The sequence below is a fragment of the Watersipora subatra genome, chromosome 6, assembly GCF_963576615.1.
Source record: "Watersipora subatra chromosome 6, tzWatSuba1.1, whole genome shotgun sequence".
NCBI lineage: Eukaryota > Metazoa > Bryozoa > Gymnolaemata > Cheilostomatida > Watersiporidae > Watersipora > Watersipora subatra.
This window is the reverse complement of record NC_088713.1, coordinates 58,343,960-58,367,972: the sequence shown is the minus strand read 5'-3', so window position 1 is coordinate 58,367,972 and position 24,013 is coordinate 58,343,960. Positions and strand designations below refer to the sequence as shown.

General features: G+C 33.9%; 2 protein-coding genes across 2 annotated transcripts in view; both read left to right on the top strand.

Annotated features, from left to right (window-relative positions):
• Window positions 1–1,702: 1,702 nt before the first annotated feature.
• On the top strand, window positions 1,703–14,488 carry LOC137398399 (anoctamin-5-like). Its single transcript, XM_068084508.1, has 7 exons — window positions 1,703–1,739; window positions 5,239–5,595; window positions 6,892–7,062; window positions 9,469–9,592; window positions 11,869–11,993; window positions 14,110–14,261; window positions 14,462–14,488. Exons 1-7 carry the CDS (start codon window positions 1,703–1,705, stop codon window positions 14,486–14,488), a joined length of 993 nt encoding a protein of 330 aa, XP_067940609.1.
• Window positions 14,489–16,379: 1,891 nt separating this feature from the next.
• LOC137398739 (anoctamin-4-like) overlaps window positions 16,380–24,013 on the top strand; it is a 47,115-nt gene continuing 39,481 nt past the window's right edge. Inside the window, exons 1-3 of the mRNA XM_068084929.1 lie at window positions 16,380–16,444; window positions 19,788–19,909; window positions 21,829–21,963. Of these exons, the coding sequence (XP_067941030.1) occupies window positions 16,380–16,444; window positions 19,788–19,909; window positions 21,829–21,963 (322 nt within the window). The remainder of the gene's footprint in view (window positions 16,445–19,787; window positions 19,910–21,828; window positions 21,964–24,013) is intronic.

Here is a 24,013-nt window from a genome sequence, read left to right as displayed (position 1 = left end):
TTCATTATTAACATATATTATCCCTAATATTATTAGTGATTAAAGCCATGCTTGACAATGTGCTTTGTAAAAAGTTTCATAAATCGGATTTTCCCTACTGACCCATGGGCTGGAGGATAGATGTTTTATTGGCTGGGAGATAAACAACTGGAATATACTTAAATTTATCCGAAGGGTCATTCTCTAGCCCAGGAGGGTGACCTTGAGCATTATCCACCAGGAGGGCAGACATAAGTGACAGACCCTCATTAGATGAAAGCTTTTGCACTGCATGTTCAAAAAGAGGTTTATCTACTCATTAAAAAACTATTAGGTCACCCATGCTTTGCTATTTGAATACCATGGAACTGAACATTTTTTCAGCACTTCTCCCACGACCAAACACGAGTGAAGCGATTGTTTGGGAGATTTACGATGAATGCATATGTGCACACAACTCCCGAAAAATTAATCATTGGGTGGGAACGGACCTAAGAAATCTGTTCGATTTAATCAATTGTGGGAGATAAAATTTTACATTTTATCCGAAGTCTTTTTATCCAAATTTCATTGTACTTAGCCGACGAAAATTCTTAAAAAGTTGGGGCGGCTCAGCCGGCCAGCCGCCCTAGGGAATATGGGCCTGGCGCTGGGAATTGTTCAGCCGTATGATACTATATACGGCCTGATACTTTGATGTATATCCAAATGTTTTAAGAAAAATGATGAGGCAGATGGCATTAATGTTGCCGACGGGAAGGGGAGCACAAAATTCAGCAACATTAGCATCGCTTCGTCTGCAAATAGGTTAACTAAATCTTCTTAAAACTATGACGAGCTAGTCGAGAATTACTGCGCCACCCACGATTTAACATTCTCGCTAATGAAACGCCGCTATAGGGCACAGGTTGAAAATACAGCGCACGACATTCAAATAGAGGTTTGAAGATAATTTCATTTGAAGACCATAGAAATTTATCAATGATGACATCCTACACATTTTCCTAGTTATGTTTCTACCATGTTCTGCAAAAATATCACATATGAAAGTCAAAACAATTTATGTTAAGGGAGTCTTGAGTGGACACTAGTTCCTAATCTGATTATAATAGCTTTTAGCTAGGATTCATAACATGTATTCATAGCTCCTGGTTGAAAATTAAATGTATAGAATTAAGACAAACAAAAAGCAGAGATCAACATTATATTGAACTGCGGCGCTGTTGAATAAATATCATAAAGATTTGACAAACCTAGTTCTGGGTGTTTTGAAGATTAGAATGACTGAACGCCTGTGGAAGTATTACAGCTTAAATGGTAGTTGTAATTTTTTGTAAATTGTGGTGTTTAAATGCTGCTGAGCCCCCTAGTTTTTAGCTGTAAGTTTTGTAACTAGCAGTTTTTTTTGCTAATGTTATGCTTGGTTCTTTATATTTTGATGCAATACTTCATTATAACGCCGTTAAAGCACACACGTTTTTTAACTGTCAAATATGTATACTTTTGGTAGCTGTCACTTTTGTAATAGTTTTAATCACATTTTGTGATCAAAAGGTTCCTGCTAACTACCTATAGGCTGTAAATGGCGAATAAGGAATTATGAAAGTTGTCGTCATTGCCAGCATATATTAGCAAACAATCACTACACAATGTTTTACACTGCGTAGAACAGCAACTCATTGCTTCTCACTGCGTGCTTCATGAAGTCTGCCAAACTTGTGCAATGGATGAGACTGCTGTCCAGCAGGAAGATTTGGAAGGTGAGCTGGTAATGCTGGTACGAATGGTTTCTGTAGCAAGGTCTTCCTATGATTGTGCGCAAATGCTGTTTGTTTTTACATTCTATTTGCTTTTGTTTGCTCAATGCCAGCCTCCACTGACTTACAATTGATTAAACTGTCACAGAATACAACATATTGTTTAACTTTTATTGCTGTGCGTCATCAAAAATGGAAACAATAATATGACATTTTGACAAGGAATTGTTGACAGCATGGGTGGCAGTCTTGATCAGCTTTAACTATTTATAATTAGAACCCTTTAGTTGAATTAAAAAATTAAGCCTGGTTCCCATATCGATTGCGAGACTCCGGCGGTAACTTACGCAGCAAGATGTTTGCGACGTTAGGCTGGGCGACATCTGTTCACATATAAGCTGCATCGCTAAACATAATCGCGTAATCTAATAAAATGTTTGCTCACCATGACGTTTCTATAATAGTGACCTTTACAGTGCATTTTGGGAAGGTTTTGCCTGCGAAATTTGAACAGTGCTAAACTATTGCGGTGCCGCCGGCAACTACCGGCGATCCTTGGCGGTACCCGATTGTAGGTTCCCATTTCACCGCTAATAGCCTGCGGTGCAGTCGCCGGTGCTTTGCAATGTATATGGAAACTAGGTTTAAGCTAGTGGCTCTCAACTTGGGCTCAGTTAAACCCTAGCAATTGAGTCAGTCGCAGAAGCTCGTCGGAAGTCTCGCAACAGCAGAAGTGGCACCGATTTGCAAGGTTATGTTTTTTTTTATAAAAATGTAGGTAACTCGTTGTACGCTCAAAAGTTGTATCGCATTTCTTTGATCACAATGTGGTCAATGAAATTTCATTGATAAAAGCGATTTTAATGCCTAGTTAAATTTGTGTACCAGTTATATATGTCTTGAATACCTTATGAGTTCAGTTAAAACTCCTATGAAAATGATGAGTTTTAATAAGCACTAATTTGTTAATTACTAAGGTGATAATGACATGAGGCTTATGCTCTCCAATATCCATGAAAAATTACCAAATTAGTTGACAAACATTTTATATTATGATAAATCTTTTTATCTTTGTAATTACCAGGCAGGTCTATTATGAAGTCAATAATGCGAATACAGAAGTATTGCATGACTTTATGATTCTATATAAAATAGCTGACATTTGAGCCAATATACTCATAGTAAAATGGATAGTTGTTAGAAAACACTTTCTCGAGCAAAGGATCTTTTGTGGTTGTACATGTATTTATAGGTACTCGGATATATCTTCGGTGACATGCATGAAAAATATGTCTCAGTTGAATCTACACATCCATAAACTTAGAGATACCTTGTTAAACTTAATTTCAACCGGATGCGATTGACACGATCACTTCATCATCAATTAGGAGTTGAACTCCAGATCGAACAATCGGGAGGTTCCGAGATCAAATAATTTGCGATATGGATTTTTGATTTTAATAGCCATACCGAGACAAACTGCACTACATTTGAGACACATATTTGAAATTCATATACATGTATATATAAATAGGTACCTACGTAAATATATCTCAGGCGACATGCAGGAAACATTTTTTTCGGTTGAATTGTTGATGTCTACACTTTCATAAACTTAGAGATACCTTGTTCAGCCTAATTTCAACCGGATGCGAATGACATGCTCACTTCATCATCAATTAGGAGTTGACCTGCAGATGTGTAGACCTCGATAGACCTATAATAATAATATAATACAATAATTATAATAAACACGTTTTTAGTATTTTCAAACATGTCTGTTATACAGCAGTCAGTCAGTTGATCGTGCCTATAAATACTAATTTCAGCATCCCTCGCTTCTTCATTGATCACTTTTTGCTGCTTCAGTACTTCATGGGGTAAAATTAGACAAAGAAATAGAAATTAGAAAAATTTAAAATCAGCAAAAAATAAAATACAGAAAATATGTCTGGCCCTTTTACACTCTGGCCCGCTGAGATTCTTCCATGAGTCATTCTGATAGCAGTGATCGCAGCTCGCCACTGTCTGTTACGCTTTGTAAAGGGCACAAATACAACACTCCTGTGGCGCCCATCATCATGCCTTCTTCACAATGTTTCCATGAATCGCATCATTTGCTTCAAGCGAATTCGGAGTTGTGGGCGCATTAGGCATTTCCATTAACACCTGCTGGGATTGCATTTAACTGCTTGACCCCATAGGTCAAGTATTAGCTTCTATAAATAGCTATGCAGTCTTGTCATGCTAAGCTTAGCAGCAATCGTTCAGAACGTTGGGCATTGGAGACTGAGCAGATCGAAATAAAACCAACCGAAGCGTGAAAATGTTTATAATGTAATAGCCATAGATATTCTAATGCGTATTATTCACAAGTGTCGTTTCCATAATTCGCAAGCACGATGGATTCGATGAAGCTTTGCAGATCGCAAAACTCGCTTAGCTTGCGGATTTATGCCATTTGGATGACGCGGATAGCTTGCGGATTGGCTCAAATTTGCGAATTATGCGCATCATGGAAACACAGTGCTTGAATGCCCTTGACTTTCAAAATTGCCTGCCAAACAATCAGAATATAAAACAAATAAAAAACGGAGAGAACTGCTTATACTTAGTAAAAAAGTAACTAAAAGGTATGGGTTTATTAGTTCACATTTCACGGCTGTTTACTTCTTTCCAACCTTCACATAGCTCTAATAATAGACTTACCCTAACCTTCATATTGTTTTAACAATACAGTTACTCTAACCTTTGCCTAGCTCTCCCTTGCATGAACGTGTTGTTTAATTATTGAGTTAGTACAGGCTGCAGCTTCTATTGATCTTGTGGTAGGCATATGAGGAATCAGTTTTGTGTCTAGTCCTCTGTTAAATGAAGCTCAGAAAGGTTAGGAAAGTGAAGAACTTGGGGTGATTTCTTTATTAACAAAGATTCCCAGCGACAACAAGTTCAAGCATCTGCTTAAAGATATCACTCACTATCGTAGACCATGATAAACTTCAGAAGAAAATAATTAGAATCTTTGCTTTGATATATAGAGATTCTAAAAGCCCATCAGCTTGGAGAATTCGGCCCAATTATAGCTAAATACATGTATATATTTCTCAAAGTCCGTGTGTTGGAAATCCGTCTGTTGGAAATACGGATGTAGCTATTATTAGAACAGCTGAGCTGGTCAACAATACAGACTCAAAGTCATAGCTTACGGTCTTTGGAAGCCTAACCTTATTAACTAGCTTAGTGGAATTTATGCGAGGCTACTAGCTTGAAAGGTACAGTTGTTTGACAAAGTTTTAAAACCTTCACAGTTGTTTTTATTTTTCTCTTAATTTATTTCAACTACAGGACACACTTCTCTCATGATATGTACGTTGAAAGTTATAATGGCAAATGTTATTATTTGTTAAATACGAATCAATTTTCTGTCCAAAGACTCTTCTATTACACGGGCAACGCCGGTTAGCACAGCTAGTACATGTATATGCTTGTTTCTTCTATGTAGAGCATCGAACCCCTCTGTTACAACAGAAAGCACAAAGATCTCGTACAGCTGCACAATGTGGTACCGCAAAACGACGCTTAGTTCAGCCAGAAACCACTTACTTCAGAGATGGAGTTCGGAGAATAGACTTTGTTCTGGTATACGATAAGAAGAGAAGCCGCAAGCCTGAACTAAGGGAATCGTTTCAGAACAATCTGTTGTTGGAAGGTCTCGAGTTGGAGGTGGAGCCTGCGCATCATGCAGCCAATGAAAGACTGGTGTTTATTAAGATTCACTTGCCATGGGAGGTGCTTACTAGATACGCTGAGATGACTGGCATGCTTATGCCCATGATAGTTAATGACATTGAGATTGCAGGTACTTCTTTGACATAAAGCTGAGACTGTAAACTCTTTCACTACTGAGTTAAACCCGCTGACCAAATTAAGTCAAACGGATTTTCGAAAAATCTATACACTGCTAGTATTTATGTAATATTTTGAGAATCAATGCAGATATTGTTTTACTGTAAAATGCATCTTATTCAGAACAAAATTTGTTACAAGATAAACACAAAATCGTTTAGTGAATCACAGCTTTGCAAAATTTCTGACGCTTGCTTTGTGTTAAACGAACGCGGTGAATTTCTTATAGCTTTGATGGCGATATGGTTTTCCGTTTTGATAAATAATCAGAAATGGAATTGATTAGCAAAGAGATTTTAATTGGTTGCACGTGATTGGCAACAAGGTCGCTTTGTTGGAGACAAAATTTTATTTGTCTAGGTAATGTTTAGGCTTCGTAATGAAAAGACAAGTGAAACCCTATTGATAAGCCGATACATTGGCTTACGGTAACGAAAGATTTAAGAAAGACTTGCTCAATTCCAAAATGAGTTTTACATGTGATTTATCAATTTTGGCTACCTGTAAGTTGGAACTCACAGTAGATGTACTAACAAACCTCGATTAGTAATTGTCTTCAAAATTTATTTAGTCTTCAACGTATTATTTGACTAGGTTCATGACTAGACATAACAAACTCATTTCCAATATATGATATACAAAAATTGTGAAAGTATTTTAGTTTTGTAGATATATGTGAGAAGCCAGTGAAAATGAAAAATGTGGGCATGGAAAAAAATGAAGTCAATCAAAACTATATATCTAATAGAAGTTTCAGTCGACTTTGATGCTTGTTTCCATCACTTGCCCCACTCTCAAAACTAAGCATTTCTGAGTCTAAACCTATGTTCTCATAGATGAAAATTGACAGAAACCTCTTTTTACATATTGCTACTTAAATTTAGTGTTGACATGTCAGTTAATACAGTACATTTACTTTATTTATACTTTTTCATGTTTGCATTTTGTCAGCTACAATTTTTAGTTACTTCTACATTTTCAGAAATGTTGATTATTCTTTAGCAGAAGCTTTATGACTGTTTTTATGTTAGATTATAAAAAACTGGCTGAATTAAATATTTTATACTGTACATTACTGACCAGTGAATTATGTTTTTTTATAGAATTGAGACCAATTTTTGCTTGGAAAGAGTACATAGAAATAGTTTGTGTTTCATTTGTGGTTGCTCAAAAATAGTAATGTTTTTACTATATATTCTGTTTTATATTATAGTATATATCATAGGTATAATTTTACTCTTTTTGATAGCTCGAAGTCGCCGCAAAAGTTGGATACGGGTAAAAGGAGGTTACAGGTTAACAACGTCGTGTCTTGACATGTATCCAACGTTGTTACGACTTGTTGCCTGGGTATGGAGGGCGATGCTGCCTGACAGCGCTCTACGAGAGCCGACTCCGTATTACGTTGCTACTTATAATGATAGCAGGCAAGGCCAATTCCTACTTAAGGTAGGACTTTAGGCTCTTTTCCTTTTGTACTTTCTAATGTCTAGTTGGATCAGGGTCTTCATTAATATTACCATAAAACCTTTAATTGAACGCCAACTATATCTGAACACCAACTCTATTAGACTGCAACTATGGGAAAAAAGTTGAAAAAACAGTCCCCCTCCCCCTTAATTGAATTCCACCTCCATTTGAAAAATTATTTGACATTTTTTGATCTTTACGAGCCCATAATACAAGTGATAAATAGAAAATTGTCCACCAAAATCATATTAGTAATGAATCGTTTGCAACAATAACAATCAATTATCTCGTTGTCCAATTCTAAGACTTTTCATTATTTTTTGTTACAACTTTGAAAGCAACACCATAGAAATAATCCATAAAACAGAATGAGATTAATAGAGTTTTTGAAAGCAACATCATAGAAATAATCCATAAAACAGAATGAGGTTAATAGAGTTCTTTGCTTAACAAAGTCTTGAGTTTTCAAAGTATATGAAAAACAGTTTATATTTACGATGGTATATGAACGACTAGTTTTATGCTAAAAGTTGCTCTATTTGACCGCTACTATAGAGGAAGAGCTGAAAAATAGAGCACTATGGCATTCAAATAGAGGTTTTACGGTATTACTAATATTATTGTCTCTATTATCATTAAAACAATCAATATAATTTTCAGTATCAATATCACCAGTATTGTTCGTAATATACGCCCTCAGGTTACTTCGTATAAAGAGGGCAAAAACCATTTGTTCTCCACCGTAAGGCAAAACAAAACTTATCAAAATGTAAAATAGTATATTGTGTTATGATTTATTTCGCCTTATGGCCTAGAACAAGCGTTTTTGCCCTTCGCATACAAAGCATTTTTCACTTTACAATATTGACAAAAATTTCTCTCAAAGTTCAAATTCAGCAGTCGGTGTGTTGATTACGTCAAAATAATAAATGTGCCACGACGCTATCTGCTGAATTCCCTCTAACGGCAAATGGAAGGAATACGATGATTTATTGTGAACAATAAGTTTTTAGCTGATGACAAAGTAGAAGCTTAGTAAGATACATACTAAAACTCAGCTTTAAGCATGTGTTTAGTAAACTAAATTCATTCATGCTAATCTTGACCTTTATGTAATACGTCTGCCTCAAAGGTAAGAACTTCCTATGGTACGTACCGGACGTATTACATTGTAACGTTACATTTCGTTGCAGATCATAACCACTAAATACACCAAAGTTACTGTTGATAACTATAGTTATTAAGGTGAACATATTATCTTGTTACTGATTTTATGTCACTATGTACAGTAAATATATAAAAGGGTTAGGATTTTTACCAGGGTGTGTTCGCACTAGATATTCACTATGGGTTTCTGTATCCCTTTATACAAAACTTTTGCCTTACGATGCCAACACTGGGACGAATTAAAATCATTTGGCTGGGGTTCACTGTATCGGTATTATTATCAATATTATCATCATTATTATTATCAGCACTGTCATTAATATTATGCCTTTTTTACATATTTTAGTAAATGGTGTTGTTCTGTATTACTATCATAGACCTATTAACTATACTCTTAACTATTATACTTTGCTATTATCTAAGTAATAATAATTAATAGGTCTATGATTGCTGTAGTACTAAGCAATAGCTGTAAATCAAAAAGCATTCAAAAACAGTAGTTGCCTGGACTTGAAGTACTTACTGATAGTTGTCTTATCAACGAGTAGACAACTCATGGCACCTATTCACATTTTGATCTACCGTGAACTTATTATTGAAAAAAAATCTAATTTTAGTCAAAATGTCTTGCAGAACACAGATACATTTTTTAAAGACATTCACCGAATCTTCATTGCTTGGACAATTCTCTGTAGAACTTCATTTGATGGGCAGGTCGGCACAGGTAAGGATAACTCCACACTATGTCATTGAATCTTTCTAAAAACTTTTACACAGTCGAGTGCCAACCTAGAGTATCTGATGTGTTTTCTGTAGCACGTTTCCTTCATGAAACCGCACTGTACGAGGTCACTTACCTGCATGTAGATTTATGAATCCCTGTGTTTGTTTTTATTAAAACCGCTGTGGCAGATTTTTTATTAAATCCACTGTGGCACTGGATTTGATCTCAGGACCGCCGAATTGTCTCATAGCTGGCGAGCCTAATTATTAAGCTACACTGAACACAATGGATACATTTGGCAAATAGTCAATACATTGGTTGAGATACTCATGCTTACAGTGTTTGCTTTGGTTAGTAACTATATCAGTTGACCGTTATGGGATGTGATATACACGATGTTTTTTATTACTGTAATACGCACTTACATCATGCGATACCATTATATGTTATTTTATCTGTTAGGACATGTCGGAATATGCAAGTTGCTCAACATGAAAGTTTACTCAGCAGCGTTCCCGCTTCATGATGGACCAGTTGACCTTGACCCTGGAGATCCTTACATTGACAGTCGTGTTTTTGCTACAGTTAGGTAAGGCCAGGTCTGTTATTTGTTCAGAGAGTCTTTTAGCTATTATTGCCAGAAGCTTGGCAAATCAAAAAAGATGTCAGATAACCAGATGTCACGTAGATGAAACATTTTGTTTTAGCTGATGAATGTAGCTGGTTATAAGCTATTCTCAATCTGTTTCTCTCCAAAATCATGAAAAATATTCATATCAACCTCCAGGTTTATGAGAAAAACTGTTTTTAATTGTCTTGCTTTTGAGTAGCAAAAAATAATCAGCCCAACATAAACTTTCAGCTTCTATATTTTCTTGCTACTCTTTTCATAGTAGCAAGAAATTAGAGAAGTAGCAAAAAAAACGAAAAAATAGCAAAAAAATTTCTTTTTTTTATCTAATTTTCATGGTTCAAACTGGCATTAAGCGAAAGTCTGTGAAATAGAAACTCATATTTAATAATGATACTTTTTCCATCAAACACACATTTTTTTTATTTATTGATTTAGTTTTCAAATTTTATTTAAATTTATATTTGTTTATTATTTTTAATCCCTCCAAGTACAGACACCACAAAAGCTGTGCAGTTATGATCTGTAAGTTTTTTTTTATATTGGCTTGTAGAATGGGGCTTGAAGCAACATGGGCCAATGGAACGACTTGGTACAAACTACAACCAATTAATCTCATCAGAGAATATCTCGGAGATTGCGTCGGTCTCTATTTCAGGTAAAGTTCAACTTTTATTACAATAAAAATTGGTACAACAAAGTTAAAAAGAGAAAATGTCAAACTTCTACTGAAACTAGTTCAAATCAAATCTTCGAATAAATTCTGTTTACTGTGTATGTTATATTATTATTATTATATTGAACATATTTGACAATTCGATAAAGAAATAATTCTATTGACAAAGATGATTTGCTTAATTATAAGTTTACAAAGGGAATTTAAATGACTTCTTGCTTAAATTGTATTTTGCTAAAGCCATTTTTAATTTTTGAAAACAAACTTGATTCACCACAGCTGATGTCATACCAAAAACTTACCAGAGGTGTATGAAAACATTGACTTAAAAAGTGGTTGATGAAAATGACAATATTTGGTTTTCTCCAAAACTCGTGCTCGACAAAGTGAGAAAACTGAGTGGCAGTTACATTGTATTTGATGAATTAAAGAAACTAGTAAACATTTAAAATGCTTCGCTTTTTGAAGCGGCTTTTAAATTTCTGGCAAATCAGTTTTGTGTACATTTCATTTTTGTACATTGCCATTAGCCTGGCATATTGACAATAGCTAATCTCAGTAAGCTTACTAACAAGAGCTAACTACTTACTCTCATGTGGGAGCGCACATTAAATGACCTTAGCATCATTCGCTGTCACAGAGAGCGGTAGCGTATTTTCACCCGCATACCGACATATATCACATGATGAATCCATCAATCTCGTGTAGCTTTGGTAAAGCCTTTGCCTGGCGAATGGGAGGTTCTGAGATCAAATCTTCTGCAATACGGATTCTTTATTCCAATATTTTAATTGCTAATCTAATAGCTGAACTAACCGAATTACACACATACACAAACTTTGAGATTTATATAGATAACACTCTATAATAAAATAAATAATATCGATCGATGTTATTGTACAGGCAGTTTAAAAACGATACTATCAGAGCAAGAGGTCACATGACAAAGTAATACTATTTCAACAGCTTACACTAGAAAAGGTTTTCTGTCACTAAGTCGCTATACCAAATATGCCAGAATTGACCAATAGGGTTTTACTACTGTCTGTTTGGCATTGCAATTTGTAGCCATAATTAGTATTAGACAAAAAAACTAGTCACTGTGATGATCATCAATTAAACCAATAGTTTTTATGCATCAAAAAATGTATCTTCCAAATTTATGTGGACATATATTTATTTGGAAGATATAACTAACAACATAATTCTCTCAAAGTTTAATTGGTAAATGAGCGACTCGGTTCAAAATTTAACTGACAGCTCAAAACATTAGATGGCAAGTAACACTATAAATTGGGCTTTGCAAATAAATATCTAAAAAAGGTTAAAAAAGTTTTCTAGGTTTCGTTAACATTTTCAAGATGTAAAAACAGACTCGTGATATTATAGAAAGTTATCATTTTAAAATTCTGTCAGTCCATCTCCAAAATTTTTAAGAGAATGATAAAAAATATATATGTATTATATATTCTATATAAAAGTATATGTACATGTATATAATTCATATTTGTTCATTAGTTATGATAACCATTTCTGCTAACGTATGCTTGTGTTGCAGCTTTCTAGGATTCTACACAGCTCACCTCATATTTCCTTCTATTCTCGGTATAATAACCTTCATCATTGGAGTCACAACTATATCCTCTGCTAACTCACCTTCCCACGAAATATGTGGCACACTCGGTGAGTTCTAACACTTGGAGGATATGAGTTCCAACACATGGTAGACTGTATCTACTGAAAGGTTACAAGACATATTTCATTTTTGGTAATTAATAAATTATGAAACTAAATGTTCCAAAATAGTCAGGTCAGTGTAAAACAACCGTGTAATAAAAGGTCAACCTAATAACTAGCTGGTTTGTGTCTTGATACAACCATAGAGTTATCTCCCCTTAGAGTGATAACAACCCGAGCATTTCCGGTGCCAACAAGGAGCATTTAGGTCACGCCCCTTTTTTGTGCTAGTCGATGGTAGTGATTTACTAGATCAATAACATCAGCAATGAGAAGGGCTAAACAAGTATCATGAATTTCTACAGTTAAGATAGTAATTAATGCTCATATTAAAGAAATGATGATTATAGTTTATTACTCTAATATATGGAAACTCTTAACTGTGGAAATTTATGACCTTTGTTTAATCATTGTTGGCTCCTTGTTGGCACCGGAAACACTCGTGTTGTTGAAGGCACTGTTATCACTCTAGAGGGAGATAACTCTATGGATACAACAGTCAAGATTAGCTAATCTTTTCAATGGTTAGTAGCTTTAATTTTTGGCAGTATTGATTTTGGTTTTGATTGTAGAAGTGAGTTATTTCACTTTCTAATTATTAGTCAATAACAACGCTGGCTGTTAAATCTTACAAGAATGTACGACCTAGTATAAACTGTTTCCACACTTCATTGGTGACATGCATTGCAGGTGCTCTCAGTTGCTATACATCATTTATTATTCTAATAGTTCACTTTATATGTTATCAATGTCTCTTGTCTATATTGTATCGATGTCTACAGTCTATATGCAACCAATGTTTACTCTCTGTATTCCACCATAGTCTACTGTTTATATTCAACCTATTTCTATCAAAGACCGGTGCGATTTTGTATCAAAGACAAAATCGCAAATTGTTATTTGCGATTTTGTCTTGCTTACAACATGTGATAATATGTAATGAGTACTGCAATGAGCTCTATAGTAGCCAAACAGTTGTTTATTATCAAAGACCGGTGTGCCATTTGCCATTAAAAAAGTTATATTCTTTATTTTCCTTCAGAAGTGCCTATTCATTCATTTCTTTCTAGTTCTTTTCTAGACATTCTCATCAATCAATCAATCTGAATCAATTTGAATTTATATCATTCCTTTACTCACTATTACTCTAAAATATACTTACATCTGTCCATAAACACCCTCGAGTTCATCATCATAACCCACGTATTAACTCCTGTGTCTATGCCCTGTGTGGGACAGATGTAAGTATATTTTAGAGTAGGTAATAGTGAGTAAGTAATAGTGAGTAAGTAATAGTGAGTAAGGGAATGATAGAAATTTAAACTGATTCCGATTGATGAGAATGTCTAGAAAAGAATTAGAAAGAAATGAATGAATAGGCACTTCAGAAGAAAAATAAAGAATATAACTTATCTACTGGCAAATAGCAAATGACACACTGGTCTTTGATATATTTATACTGTCGATATCCTATCTATGTCTATTTTCTATATTCCACCAATATATACCGTCTATATCTCACAAACATGATCTGTCTATATATTACCGATCCGTCCTTTCTGTATCCCACCAATGTCTACTGATTATATGTCTGATCCATATCTACTTTCCACTCTGTACACGCTTCCAGCGTCTACTCTCTATACTTATTATAATACCCTTTCTACTACCAAATGTATTAGCTCTTTAATTAGGGTTCACTGTATCAGTATTATTATCGATATTATCATCATTATTATTATCAGCATTGTCATTAACTTTATGCGTTTTTTACATATTTTAGTAAATAGTATTGCTCTGTATTACTATCATAGACCTATTAACTATACTATTAGCTATTATACTTTACTATTAACTAAGTATAGTTAATAGGTCTATGATTACTATAGTACAAAGCAAAAATCTAAATCCAAAAGCATTCAAAAACAGTAGTTGCTTGAATTTACCGATAGTTGTCTTATCAACGAGTAGATAATCAACGAGTGGCAATATTATTGTCACTTGAGTGCAAAAGAAATACTTTTGGTGATGTCAGTGACTAAGTCGCATGTCAATGATGCAGGTAGGACGATCATGTGTCCATCCTGTGACCAGTCATGTGACTATTGGAGACTTTCTGACAGCTGCTTTTACTCCCGTCTTACCTATCTGTTTGATAACTTCGCAATTGTTGGCTTGGCCATCGCTGCTTCTATCTGGCCCAACCTCTTCATGGTGAGTGCCTGCTAGGTGTTAATTTTGAAACTCATCACTAAAGTTCTGTGTTTCTGCGAGGCTTGTCGCCCCAACTAATGCTAGCCTGAATGCTAATCTGCAAGTGTCTGCACATGGGAGGTTTGGGATTTTGATGTTTGCAGTGAGTAAACGACTCCATGTGCTGTGCATGCATTTTATGGTTTCTATATTCTGCTCAGTGTAAACTTCCCAATACTCTGCACTAGCTGTACAGTAAACTTCATGGCTTATTTTATTAATTGTTCAAGTTAATTATCACAAAGAGTAAAATAAATGATTGAGTCTTACTTCAATGGTCTCCAAGAATACTAGAAGTGCACCTGTTGACAACAGCTCACTATATGTGAGAATATAAACAACTTTTAAACAAAATTGTTTATATAACCATTCTGATTAGCCTGAATGCTCGTCTGCAATAGTCCATTCGGAAGTCAATTGCTGTTCGTAGGTGCAATTGACCTTTATAGGTTTGGTGGTTCCAGTGTCTGCAATGAGTAGATGACTCCATATTTTGTGCATGCGTTCAAATGTGTTGTATATTATGTTTGGTATAAACTTCTCATTGTTCTGAGCTGTCTGTACTAGTTGTACGTGGTCCAATGATAAACTTTGAGACTTTTTTTATCAAGCATTTAAGTTAATTCTCGCAAAGAATAGTAGTAATGATAGGCTTTTGTCTCCATGAATAACAAAAGTGATGTTGGTAACAGCTCGTGATATGTGAAAGGTGTAAACAACTTTCTAACAAAGTTGTTTATACAACCATTCTGATTGGTTTATTTTTAGAAGTACTAGTTATATGCCGGGCATTGCATGGGTAATAAAAACAGCTTTTAAACATTACCTTACCTCGTACATTACCTTTAAACTACATTACTTTGCAACTGTTTATAAGATGTTTTCATTACCTTTGCATCATGGACATTCCCTTATTAGGACAACTGGTATTCACATAGTGTGACGCAACGCCGTCATGCGTATTTTAATCGACGTAAAAAATATCTTCACTATAATACTATAAATATCGATTATACCTACTATGCTCTACGCTGTAGTCTAATGAATAAGCTTGATTCCTCAGGAACTGCATGCCTGACATCCAATCTTCCGCAAAAAGGCATTTTTGTTAGTAAAACTTTATCGCTATATCGAGACAGAAGAATTACAGACAACATGCGTTGAGATTTATTTGTTTTTTGTTCAAACGTATAGAGTTTTCTTATAGAGCTTTTGACTTTTGGTCAGACTTGTTTGCTTGTACACTTATGCTTAACTCTTTGCCACCATAAGCTGATGTATCGGCTATCTCGGTAATGGAGGTATCGACTGTAAGTCGATGTATCGGCTAATCAATAGGGTTTCACTTTTTTCATTACGAAGCTCACAAAGCTAGCCTAATCAAGTTTTTTCTCCCACGAAACAACCTTGTTGCTAATCACGTGCAACCAATCAAAAATATTGTTTCTAAGCAATTCCATTTTTAATTATTTTTCAAATCGGGAAAACCAGATCGCTATCGTCATGGCAATAAGAAAATCACCGCGTTCAATCAATACAAAGGAAGCGTCGGAGATTTTGCAAGAGTAGGATTCACTAAACAATTTTATAATTATCTTATAGAGAGAATGTTATTTTGAATAAGATGCACTCTACAGTAAAACACTATCTGCATTGATTCTTGAGATATTGCATAAATACTAGCAGTATATCAATCTTTCAAAAATCCATTTGATTTAATTTGGTCAGAATTGTGAATTCAGCGCAGTATTGAAGGAGTTAAGCTGATGGATTACTCTCATATGAAGGGATTGGTGAAAATTGTATAAATCAATATATATATTAATTATTAATAATTATAATCATAATCAATGATAATTGTTGTTAATTATATCAATATCTACTTATGCTGTATTTTCAACTTCACAGTCTAATATAAATCTTAAAGTTGTTTGCAAATTTTAATATTAACTGTTTATATTTTCCTACAAAACAAGAACAGTACAATATCTGTATAAAATAATATTTGTACAGACTCTTGCTACCTTGTTGCAGATACTATGGGAGAGGAAGGAGAATGGGCTAAGGTTTCACTGGGACATGGAGAGTTATGAGAATGCCGAGCAGGTCAGACCGGAGTATGAAGCAAAGGCTAGCAATTTCAGGTTCTCTTTCACCCATTTTATTCTACATCTTAAGATGCTTTGCTATTGTTATGTTAACATATTGTTAACCATATTGCAGTGTTAACCATTAGGTGGACAGTTCAAGTCCACCTAATGGTTAACATTTGTTAACCATTAGGTTAAACAACTGTTAATGTAATTAACAGCAATGTTAGAAGGAGTTGGAAAAACTCTGAAATGTTTTTTCTTTTGGTTCAACTACCATTTCTAATTGCTCTAACTTACGAATTTTCATTCATATAACATAAAATTTGTCCAAAGATTGTACTCTACATCCAGGATATGTTTAAAACAGGACGTTTGAAATTTCTTGAAGCATCACAGTTATGTGAGTAAATGTAAAAATGATATACCAATATTGCTAGTGTTGTAATATTGATAGTTGTTAGCATAATGCTATATATTAATATTACAACACTAAAAGCATGAAATCTTAAAAAAAAACATTTTAAAAATTTCTAGACTAGTTTAAACTTCTCTTAGTTTAGGTTACACTGAGTATCTCTATCACAATCTTCATCTCTGTACGAACGTACAATACCAAGTCTCCAGCTCACATCAATTTTCATCGAAGTGAAATAATAGATAAAACTGATTTTTATTTATTGTTATTTAATTATTTTTTAATAGTTTATTTATTTGTTCATTTATGTAATTTTACGTATCTATTTTATCACTCTGACTCATAGCTTTTTTAATACTTGCTCTCACCCATCTACTAAGTGTTAATCGTCTCCCCTATTTATGTCTAAATAACTAATAATACTGTTTGAATAATACTATTTCAAATACTGTTTGAAATAGTCCAAACAGTATTTCAATACATTAAATGTTATTTGGTGTACCATAATACAACAATTTTGTAGTACATTAAGTTATTAATTTAATGTAATTACATGTTTATTTAATATACATGTAACTTCAAATAAACATGCAGGGTTACATATGTACAGTATATAACATTATATGAACATATTTTATAATGTTAAATAACATTGTATAAGGGGTTTATATAACTTTATTACTGTTAGCATTAGCAACAGCACCATAATTTTGTTACTAATGTTATAAGTAATAATATTATAACCCATGTATAACATGGATTGTAACCCATAACATGCATAATTAGTATCGACAGCAAATAGTACTTGTTGTTTATAATTATTATTAAGAACTTTTAATAATCATTTTTAAACAGTAATACAAATGTTTTAATAATGCTGTAATTGTGTTAAAATCTAGCAAGTTTTATTAATTCTAACGATATAACCTTATAGTTAGTTTATAAACATTATTTATAATGTTCAAAATATTTAAACATTATTTAAATATGTTTAAATGATATGGTACCACTAATGTCATTGTTTAAATAATAAATAAAGACAAGACTTTCAATGTTCTAATAATTATATCTAAGCAGTCAGAAGACTTATTTCCTAAACCAGAAAAAAAAAAAAATTTTTTTTGATCCACAAAATAGATATTTAATATAAATATCTTTGCTCCTAATTAATCGAGTAATAAAAACAAACATTATACAATATATTATACAATGTTATTATAAAGTTATTCTGTCCCTATTCAAGTTGAAGTCAAAGAAACTTTTGTATAAGTTAGTAATTAGGGCTGGTTTTGGATTCCACGTGGGAGATTCAACATTTCATTGATTTCAGCAGAAACTACATTTACCAGCACTTTAAACTTTTTAGACTCTAAAAAAATGAAAACATTATTCAGTAAACATTTTGAAAGGAAATCCAATTTACTTCTATGAGTTATACCACCTGTCTTTAACAAAATGATTATAATAAAAAATAACCCATCTTAATAAAAATATACTGTTATTGTAATCGTTTATTTCATGACTAGGAAGTCGAATTATAGTAGTCTAAACATTTATCTGAGCCTAACATAGATATGTAGACATTATGCCACCTTGAAGGTTGGACTTCCTGAAACATACAAGTGTATTACACTGTCTCAAATAGGTCATTATTAAAATGTTTTTTGCACTCATTCAAAATTAAAAAAACAAACGAATCAAATTAAAATGAGTAAATAAAACAAAACCTACAATATTATTTTTAAATTCTCTCATTATTTAAGATGAAATCAAGGAAGTTTGTATTATAACATTTTGTATAAATGTATGATTTTATATAAATTTTATTATAGATGTATAAATGTAAATCTCGGTATAAAATATATAGTATTTATAGTTTATATATAAGTATAAAATTATTCGGTGTCTGTCCTGTTATAGCGATTAAGCTAGTTTAGTACAAATGTAATTAGCAGCAGTCTGTGAATTCTTATAGTAATACAATTCTATTGATATTAAAATGAATGAAGTTTTAGTAATGCTATAAACTAGCTAGATATTTAAGAATGAAGCATGATATTTTTTGCTAAAGTTTTGCTGAAAATAATGCGAACCTAACCACTCATATGTGGTCGACCACAGTTTGTATAGCATCACGATTATAATAATGTAAAGAGTGGAGAGGGAAAAAACTGCCAGTTTCCTTTACTCTCCCCAAAGCAGTCAAACAACACCGAGTGTTAAGTGCCTATGAAATAAATATTTACTAAATAATTATATATGTAGTACTTTATTGGCAATAATTTCGTTTCACAAATAGAAATGTTTTTCAAATTGGGCCATGCAACAATAGAAAAACAAAAAAAAAAAACAAAGCAACAGTTAGCCTTTGAAGTTGAATGAATAGTTGACATAGTCAAAAATATATAAATAATAAATAAATAATGCTTAAAATTCCTTTCTCTGCTAAGAGAACGAATATTAGGTGGAAGGCTGTTAAAGCAGCTGGCAATGATATTTTCAAAATAATTGTTAGTGATTGTATGCAATTTGTATCTATGACGTAAGTTGAAATGAGTTGAGAAGTATATACAAGAAGATTATATACAGTAAGTTTGAGAAGTATATACAAGAAGATTATATAAGTTTGAGAAGAATATATAAGTTAGCATGTATGACAGGCAATAAACCATGTTCAAAGCATGCAGAGAAGGTGTGCATACCGCTCTCTCAAAAACAATTGAATCTTTTTACTTTTTATTTTTACTTTTGTTTCTCTTTTGCAGTAGACCGAGTGCTCTAACTGTGGCCGGGCCTTTTTCGGTGTCTTGAAGGGTCGGCCCTATGACCTTTGTGACCAGGAGGCTTATCACTATGGCCCTGGTCACAGCATTCTGTCCTAACAATGCTGTTTAATCAGACACTGAGTCATATTAACCTTTTAGTCTAAACATGCAGGTGAGTATAGGTAAGCAGACAATATATTACCTTTATTTACAGAATAAATCCTGTGACAAAGAAGATAGAACCATATACAACAAAGCTAGCAAGATTTAGGAAGATAGCTGTGTCCTTTAGTGTAGTTGTGCTCCTTCTCGCTCTTGCTGGAGGCATCTTCCTCGGTAGGTAACGCCTCTATCTCTGTAACCTCTCATTCAACCACACCTAAATGTGGGAAACTGCTCAGGCAGGATTTTGTCTGAACAGTTTTTATTTAAATTCTTCTAGAACATTCTTTTTGAAAAAAGAACCTCCCAAAGTAAAACATAAGGAAACAGTATACTTAACTAGTGATAATCAGTGGAACAAAACTAGTTACTCCCTGCAAGCAAGTACTAAAAGTGTTCTATTATATTTTTATAATATAGATATATTTGTATAATGTAACGTATATGTACAAAAAACTTATTACGGTCTATATGTCTAAAACACCTTACCTTGTATTGACAAACTGTTGTTTTGTGGAGTTGTCCCCGGTTAAGTGAAGGGACCAAAACAGCAGCTTGTCATAATACCGCACTGCACCTGATGCATCATCTGCACTGAAAGGGAGTCGTTCTCTTCGCTTGGCTGTAATGTTATGTCGGTCGCTCCATTGGTAATCATAATGGATTTAGCCCAAAATTTTATGTAGAAAAAAATAAGATAGAGATGTTTAACCAGCGACCAGTCTCTGCGGTAAACTTAAGTGGAACTTGAAAATAAAATAAATTAAAGATAGAATCAATAAGAAAAAATAAAACTGACTGATACAAAAATTGAAATAAAACTGATTGAGCGCACAAATAACAACATGTTTAGTTGCTGTTGTTGCTTAAGTTATCAAGTTCTACTAAAGTTTATCGCAGAGACTGGTCTCTGGTTAAATGCTATTATCTTATTTTTTTCTACGTACATTTTTGGGCTAAATCCATTATGATTGCCAATGAAGCGACTGACAAAACATCGCAGCCAAGCCGAATAGCCAGAAGAGAACAACTCTCTTTCAGTGCAGCTGATGCATCAGATGCAGTGCGTATTGTGTTGAACTGTTGTTTTGCTTGCTCCGCTCAACAGGGAACAACTCCGCAAAACAACAGTTTGTCAAGACAAGCTAAAACACCAGCAAACAGGATTGTAGAAATTAATTTCTAGCAAAAGCTACCAGTGTTTACAGGCATGACATCCAGCCATAAATTGCTCCCTGCAACTGGGAATGTCAATCTTTGTCGAGGTTTCGAGGTTCCCTTTTCACTAGACTCAGACACGTCTAACCAAAATCACGGAGTCAATAATTGTGTAACAATTCTTTTTAAAAACACGCACAACCGCTGCTTATAGCAAGCAATGAGAAGAGCTGAGTCATCATTGCCTGCACACACATTGTCTACTTGTTAATAGTGTTTTTGTACTCAAAATGTGTTTTTAACTATTCTTCCTAATTGAATAATAGCTGCCATGGATCAGCAGCAAGTTTCCTTCAATAGCTGGTGTTTAACAAATCTTCCCAACTAGTCACTAAGGCTGTGTTCGGAGTTGCCCTCTCAATAAACTCTCAAATCATTACTAGAGGCTGCTGAAATTGCACTCTAGCTACAGCACTCTAGCACAGCAACAATGGGATAACTCTCAACGACCTAAATCATATTTTTATTGAAGAGTTGTATCTGCTATAGAATATATAGTATATATGTATCTGCTATAGAAGTGTATTCAAAATTTGTGCTTAATAAAAAATAACATTTTACTGCTTTAAGAATTCTTACTTTTATTTTATTTCAAGATTATTCGCAATGGAAAAGTTGATGCAAAGTTAACTGCATTCTGATACTGTAATTAGTGTTCATTCTAGCCCTGGAAAAGCCTCAGGGCTTTAAAGGTAGTCTATGGTTAGTAAGACACTCCAGACGCTATTGTCTAACTTTTTACACCAGCTGTAGCACATTACTTCTTAGTCTTTGATATTTGGCTTTGGTGTTTTAGTTATTTCTTTTATACAGTATTTTATCTTAGCATTGCAGCAAATAGTTATCACTAGCTCACATAAATTTATATTTTGTAGGAGTCATCACCTACCGTATTGTACTCACCCAGTTTTACGTGGCTAGAGACAATCGACCGGTAGATTATGCTAAGCTCCTGGCCGCAGGAAGTGGATCTGTCATCAACTTGCTTGTGATCTCGTTGCTTGATATAGGTTAGTCCATTGTTTCTTTAGAAATATTACCATATTGTGAAATGAGCGTTATTTGCAGATTACCATATTCTGCAAATACCATCATTGGTCACAAGATGAGCTGTGATTGGATAATAGCAGTTGGGCTAGGAAGGTAACTGGTTTGGTCTAATATTATTTCTTACGGTTTCCAACCAAACTGACCAAAAAGTGGCTAAGATACTTCTGTGTTCCAGAGCCTTGAAGCTCAGTGATTAAAGCTCAACACAATCGACACAACAAGCTCCGCTCATAAATATGTTACGTATCCTAGCTTTTTAGGAATGGAAGTTGGGGATGTTTAGTCCAATTTAGTATGATAGAGATGGTGTTCTTAAAACCCATTAATATCTAAATTCAGCCTTCAAAATAATTTCAGTCTTTTATGAAAGGTAGATAAGCTATTTATACTTGCTCGTAGCTTGTTGCAGGATGTTAACTGAGTTCAAAAAACTGCGATAACAACGCCAGCTTGTCATAAAATCACGTATCCAATAAAGGCCGTGTATGTAATAAGCATAATGACTCAAAATGTATAATTGCTGTGTTTTGGCCTATTTAGGCATGACAGAGAACGTTGTGATTCATATTATATCAGATACTAGCTGACTAGCTGTGCTTCTCGGCGTTGCTCGGGTAATAAACATCAGCTTATAAATCAAGTAAGCTAGTTAATAGGCTTCTAATGGTGGTAGGTCATGACATTGTGTCAGCATTGTTGTTTAGCTACAGATATTCTAATAATAGCTATAGCCGGAATAACAGACAGGACAGACATGCTTTGAGAAATATATAGATATAAATATTATATTATATCATTTATTTGTAATCGTATAATAGGCTCAGCCTATAATTATTTATTATTATTAATAACATGGCTGTAAGCTAATATTTAACCCTGTAGCTGCTAGAAATTTGGTGTAACACAAACTAAAAAGGAATTGCTAAGCCATGAGGCCCAATTGAATCTCGTCAATGAACATGAATTCATCAATTACATAAAAAATATTGGTGTGAGCATTGCAACTATGACATAATGCATAATTAAGCTGTTAGTAGAGGAGCTGTGTTTAGTTGCATACTGTCACAACCGCAGCCATCCTTAGCTTTAAGATGTTGCCTTTTGTTATAAAACATTCCACAAATCAGACAAATAACGGCAGAAAAAACAAACAAAAGCTTTTATAGTTTGTTAAAAGTAGAGTTTTTGAAAAAAATTAATCTTCATAAAAATTAAAGCAACGAAACAAAACAGTTCAAATATTTTTTCATTAACAAAGTTAACAGCTATTAAGACATTTTAAAGTGGCAGATGATTCATCGTAATCTTTGTAATTGAAATTCAGACCGGTATAAAGTGTGTAAAATGATTTGTAATATTCAGGTTTTAATAGCCAATTTCTGTTGTTGTCATGGTGATGAATTTCTCATAATGATGGAGTGTGTTTTTACACTTATTATTAGTGCACTTTTTAACTTCTATAATAGGAATTAGTTTTTTATGGTATTCAAATAATGTTCATGAATATCTTAAGTTGTTGAAAATGGTGATTTATCTGTTTTTGCTTCACTAATATATAAATATTAGCCATGGAAAAGCTATCCACAAGAAGTATAACAAACCCCTTGGCAGCAGAAGAGAACAGCAGGTTCATGCTAAAAAATACCCTTCATATTTCTAACTTGAGCCTAACTCAAGTTAAACTTTTGGAGGGCACTTCTGCTTCTTCATATTGTTCCTACAAGCCTTGGAAGCTGGCTTATTGGAATGATGCAAATTGGTGGACAGTCATTGTGGTTACTGCCTAATGGTATTACACCACGTGTTTAAATCCACTATGATTTCTGTTGAAACGTATTTACTCAGGAAAGAGTTTGATTCTAAAAGAGGTTTGAAGCGCAGGTCCTCAGCATCTTCACATTTGGCCTCAGCTCCTTTGACACTGAGGGTCCTCCGAATCAGGGTTCTCAACTCAGGACTCTGATCCTGAAGACGGGGCCCTGCGTTAAGCTAGTTAAGCGTTAACTCTAG

What these genes read in the sequence shown, in the direction of transcription:
- LOC137398399 (XM_068084508.1), top strand. Translation starts at nt 1,703, where the DNA reads ATGGATGAGACTGCTGTCCAGCAGGAAGATTTGGAAG. An exon ending in TTACGTTGCTACTTATAATG is followed by an intron (nt 7,063 to 9,468) that starts ATAGCAGGCAAG and finishes ATCTGTTAGGAC; the next exon opens with ATGTCGGAATATGCAAGTTG. An exon ending in CGAAATATGTGGCACACTCG is followed by an intron (nt 11,994 to 14,109) that starts GTGAGTTCTAAC and finishes TCAATGATGCAG; the next exon opens with GTAGGACGATCATGTGTCCA.